Here is a 3,988-nt window from a genome sequence, read left to right on the forward strand (position 1 = left end):
TACCTTTCCGTTTGACCCACCCACTAACCTCACATCGAGGCCGTCCAATCCATTTATGGCACGCTTTCTCGCTTTCCGTGATGGACGGCCCTGATCGCCGGCAACTGCCGACATTTCAAATCGCAGCCCGATGGGCAATGGGTGTCATGGCTCAAGACCACACGTGATGAGTGAAAGCGTAACGCTTCCCGCACGTGTCGGTGAGAAGCATAAGAGGGAGGCGTCCCACGATGGGTCTCTTCCGTGCATCGTCCTCGCCGCGACGGCCGGCGAAATTGAAGAGAGAGATGCCGGGAAGCGTGGCGCCGTTGGATGTGGCCGGAGTGACGATACCGCACCACTTCCGGTGTCCGATCTCGCTTGAGCTGATGCGGGATCCGGTGACGGTGTGCACGGGGCAGACGTACGACCGGCCGAGCATCGAGTCGTGGGTGGCGATCGGGAACACGACGTGTCCAGTCAGCCGGGTACCTCTCGCCGACTTCACCCTCATCCCCAACCATACCCTCCGCCGGCTTATCCAGGACTGGTGCGTCGCTCACCGCTCCCATGGGGTGGAACGCATCCCCACCCCCAAGCAGCCGGCCGACCCACCCCTCGTCCGGTCGCTCGTCGCCTCCGCCAGCTCCGGATCTGTCGCCTCACGCGTCGCCGCGCTCTGCCGTCTCCGTGCACTGGCGAGGGAGTCGGAGAAGAACCGCGCGGTGATATCCACCCACGAGACGCGATCGGCCCTCGTTGAGATTGCGTTTGAGGGAGAGGAGGAACTTAGGTTGTCGGACGCCGCAGACCAACCGGCCTTGGAAGCTATGGCGGTGCTGTCCGTTCTTCCGCTGTCCGATGCAGAGAGCACGGCAGTGGCGTCACGGCCAGAGCGACTCCGCCGGCTAGGGGAGATGTTACGTGAGCATCCGTCGATGGACGCGCGGATCAACGCAGCGGCGGTGATCGAAGCGGTAGCTGCAGGAGCGCGATCGACGGAGTTCAGGGCTGCGGTTGGGGCGACCGAAGGAGTAATGGAAGGATTGGTGGCTTTGGTGGAGCAGCGAGGGAACCCGCGTGCGGTGCGGGTGGGGATCCGTGGTCTGTTTGCTCTGTGCCTAGCGAAGGAGAATAGATTCCGAGCGGTGGCCGCAGGCGCTGCTGCAGCAGTCGTGGGAAGAGTGGGTGAGCTGCCATCCAGTGATGCAGAGCGGGCATTGGCCGCGGTGGAGCTTCTTTGCCGGTGGGAGGGCGGTAGGGAAGCAGTGGTGGAAGGATGGGGAGGAGGGGCAGCTGCGGTTGCTTCGCTGGTGAGGGCGATGGCTGGGAAAGCATCAGGGAGAGCAGCGGAGCACGCGGCGGGAGCTCTGGTAGCTGTGCTTGGGAATTCGGAGGCGCTGCAAATGGAGGCGGTGGCCGCCGGCGTGGTGAGCCACCTTCTACTGTTGGTGCAAGGTGGGTGCTCAGAGAGGGCCAAAAGGAAGGCGCAGCTTCTACTAAAGCTTATCCGCTCTGCTTTACCATTACACGACTCCGTCGCCAACTCCGACGACTACCTCCAGCCATTCTGAAAAAAGAAAGAAACATAAAAAATAAAAATAAAAAACTCTCTAACCTTTGCGATTCCTGCTCTTCCAGTATGTAACACTGTCTAAAAATAACGATATATGATTTATTATCTGCTTCTCTTTGATTTTTCCCTAAGAAAAATTCCATCTTTGTTTAAAATTTCACCTAATTTGAGTTGGAGAAAGAATGATCTCCAGATGGAGTTGCTGGGAAGTCAATTCAATGACGAGAGAAAGTTTGGTCCATGTTTTGATGTTTGCACTGTTCTGGATAATAGGTAAAGGATGAGTATGACTGTAAGTATGGATTTCTGATTGAAATTAATGGACACACAAATTGACAAAGTTTTCTGTTTTCTATTTTAATGCTCATGTACTGTTGTTCTTCATGATTTTCTTTTACTCCGATCTTTTTTATTGCAAGTATTCTGGAATAGAACAGAGCATAAACAAAAGCTGTCAAACTATTCATGAGAGCTAGGAGCTCAATATCGAGTGCGTAGCCTTTTTTGACTATGACTGGATGAGCATGAAACTCATGGTGATGATGTTTGGTAAACTGAAATAATGCTGTGCCCTTTACGTTAGCATGATGGTGAATGAGCTCTGTTGGATTTCCGGAACTTTTTGCATAAAATATGTATTTAACGATTCTTTTATCTTCTTTTATTTTTGTAGGGTTCCAAGTCACTGTCACAAAATAGGGTAAAGGATATCCACAACCAGGAAGCTACTTGTGTTCAAATTCATCTTTCAACTCTTGAAATTTCAAGTTAAATTCAGGTATGCTTAGTGAGTAGGGTATGATTTTCACAAGCTGATACTAATGATGGCAAACATTTCTTAGGAATGGAAAAAGTTGGCAAACTTGTTCCCATGCCATGTCAACTTCTGAGTGATCAAGATTATCTTGGAACACAAGGACAGAGCAGAAGTGTCCTTATTCCTCCTGCAACTGCAGGCCCTTCCTTGCCTGCTGATGCTGGGCAGAGACAAGCTTTTGAAAAGGATGGAGTAGAGTGGTGTATGGAATGGAATTATCAAGTGGAACAGACCAACAGTGGATGCTTCCTTGCCTTGTCTTTCTTTCCCACCTCACCTCATTGTCCTTGAATGCAAAATTGTCTCAGGCTTGAATCCAAACATGTCAAAAGCAGAAAAAGGAATGGAAGAGATAGAAGCCATTCATAAAGAAAGAAAGAATGGTGGTGGCCATCACATGAACAAAAGGATTGGTCCATTGGTGTCATCATCACATGGTTGGGCTGGGCCATTAATCAATCAATTATATCAGTACTGCTCAAATGGCCGCCACATGAACTGAAGGGAGCTTTGTCATTTTCCATCCTGCTCAACAGAGGTGATAAAAGCTTATGTGCAGGTCAAAATATGCTTTTCATACATGGTACCCCTGGGTCACTGAGGGAAGGGAATCCATTCAAGGCCATGTTTCAATTTGTCTGTGGTCCTAAAGATACAGGAAGACTCGATTTTCCATCAGGAATTTGAAGGATGCCCTTCTTCACAACATGTATGACATCAAATGGTAAAGATTTTGTGAAGAGAAGAGTCTGATGGATCTTCCAGTCAATATTTGGTGCAATGTCAATGTCATCCACTTATTACTCCTGCTTGTTTCCCATGAAGTTTACCCTCTTGACCTGGCATGATGGTATATATCTGTGAGACAACAGGTAATTATTGCACTTCAATTTCTTCTTTGGTTAGCGTTACTTTGGAAGTTTGATTGTGTTAGCAAAAAGTTTGTATAATTATAGAGTGTAATTAACCAGAAGTTTCAGGCTGTTTCTGATTAATGTGGTAATTGAGTAAAAGTTTTAGGTTGTTTCTGAATAATGTGCAGATTATAAGTTACTTTAAGACTAGGCTCTAAATGTAAATATTGAAACTTTTGGCTCGTGACATGCAAGTAAGAATAACAATTAACAGTGTATTAAAAAAAATATAAATTGTTGAATGAAATATTTATAAAAAAAATAACTATGGTCAGATTGGGTTGTTGAAGTCATCTTCATTTATGGGATCAAGCTTAACTTGATTATCTTAACTAATTATTTCGAGCAAGTAATTGTTTGGGTTAACCATTTTTTGTTTTGTTAGAATCAATCCTAGTGCATTGACTCAATTACTTCCATGTAATAGGAGAAGAGCTACATGGATGCAATTTCTCACCCATTAATCTAGTTATTAAATCACATGGCATGGAGCAAGCTCAATGTTGTTGGTGCATGTAATAGCTTGATGATCTAGAATGAGATGAGCTCTAGGACATTAAGCATTGAGTGGTGAACTTGATGGTAATCAAACAACACAAAGAAAGCTCATGAAGCTTGGTGTGCTTGATGGCAATCAACTTGAGCATGCTAGTTTATCACGTGGAGTCGGCTAAATGTAAGTGTTGAGTGAACAAAATAATT

The 3,988-nt window shown here is 46.8% G+C and overlaps 1 protein-coding gene across 1 annotated transcript; it reads left to right on the forward strand.

The window, feature by feature from the left end:
• Positions 1-215: 215 nt before the first annotated feature.
• LOC121985400 (U-box domain-containing protein 26-like) lies at positions 216-1,666 on the forward strand. The gene has a single exon (XM_042538834.1). It carries the CDS (start codon positions 231-233, stop codon positions 1,551-1,553), a length of 1,323 nt encoding a protein of 440 aa, XP_042394768.1. The 5' UTR covers positions 216-230; the 3' UTR covers positions 1,554-1,666.
• The last annotated feature ends 2,322 nt before the right edge of the window (positions 1,667-3,988 follow it).

The sequence above is a fragment of the Zingiber officinale genome, chromosome 5B (genome assembly GCF_018446385.1).
Source record: "Zingiber officinale cultivar Zhangliang chromosome 5B, Zo_v1.1, whole genome shotgun sequence".
NCBI lineage: Eukaryota > Viridiplantae > Streptophyta > Magnoliopsida > Zingiberales > Zingiberaceae > Zingiber > Zingiber officinale.

Excerpts from the sequence above, each read along its gene's own strand:
- LOC121985400 (XM_042538834.1), top strand. The coding sequence starts at position 231 with ATGGGTCTCTTCCGTGCATCGTCCTCGCCGCGACGGCCGGCGAAATTG.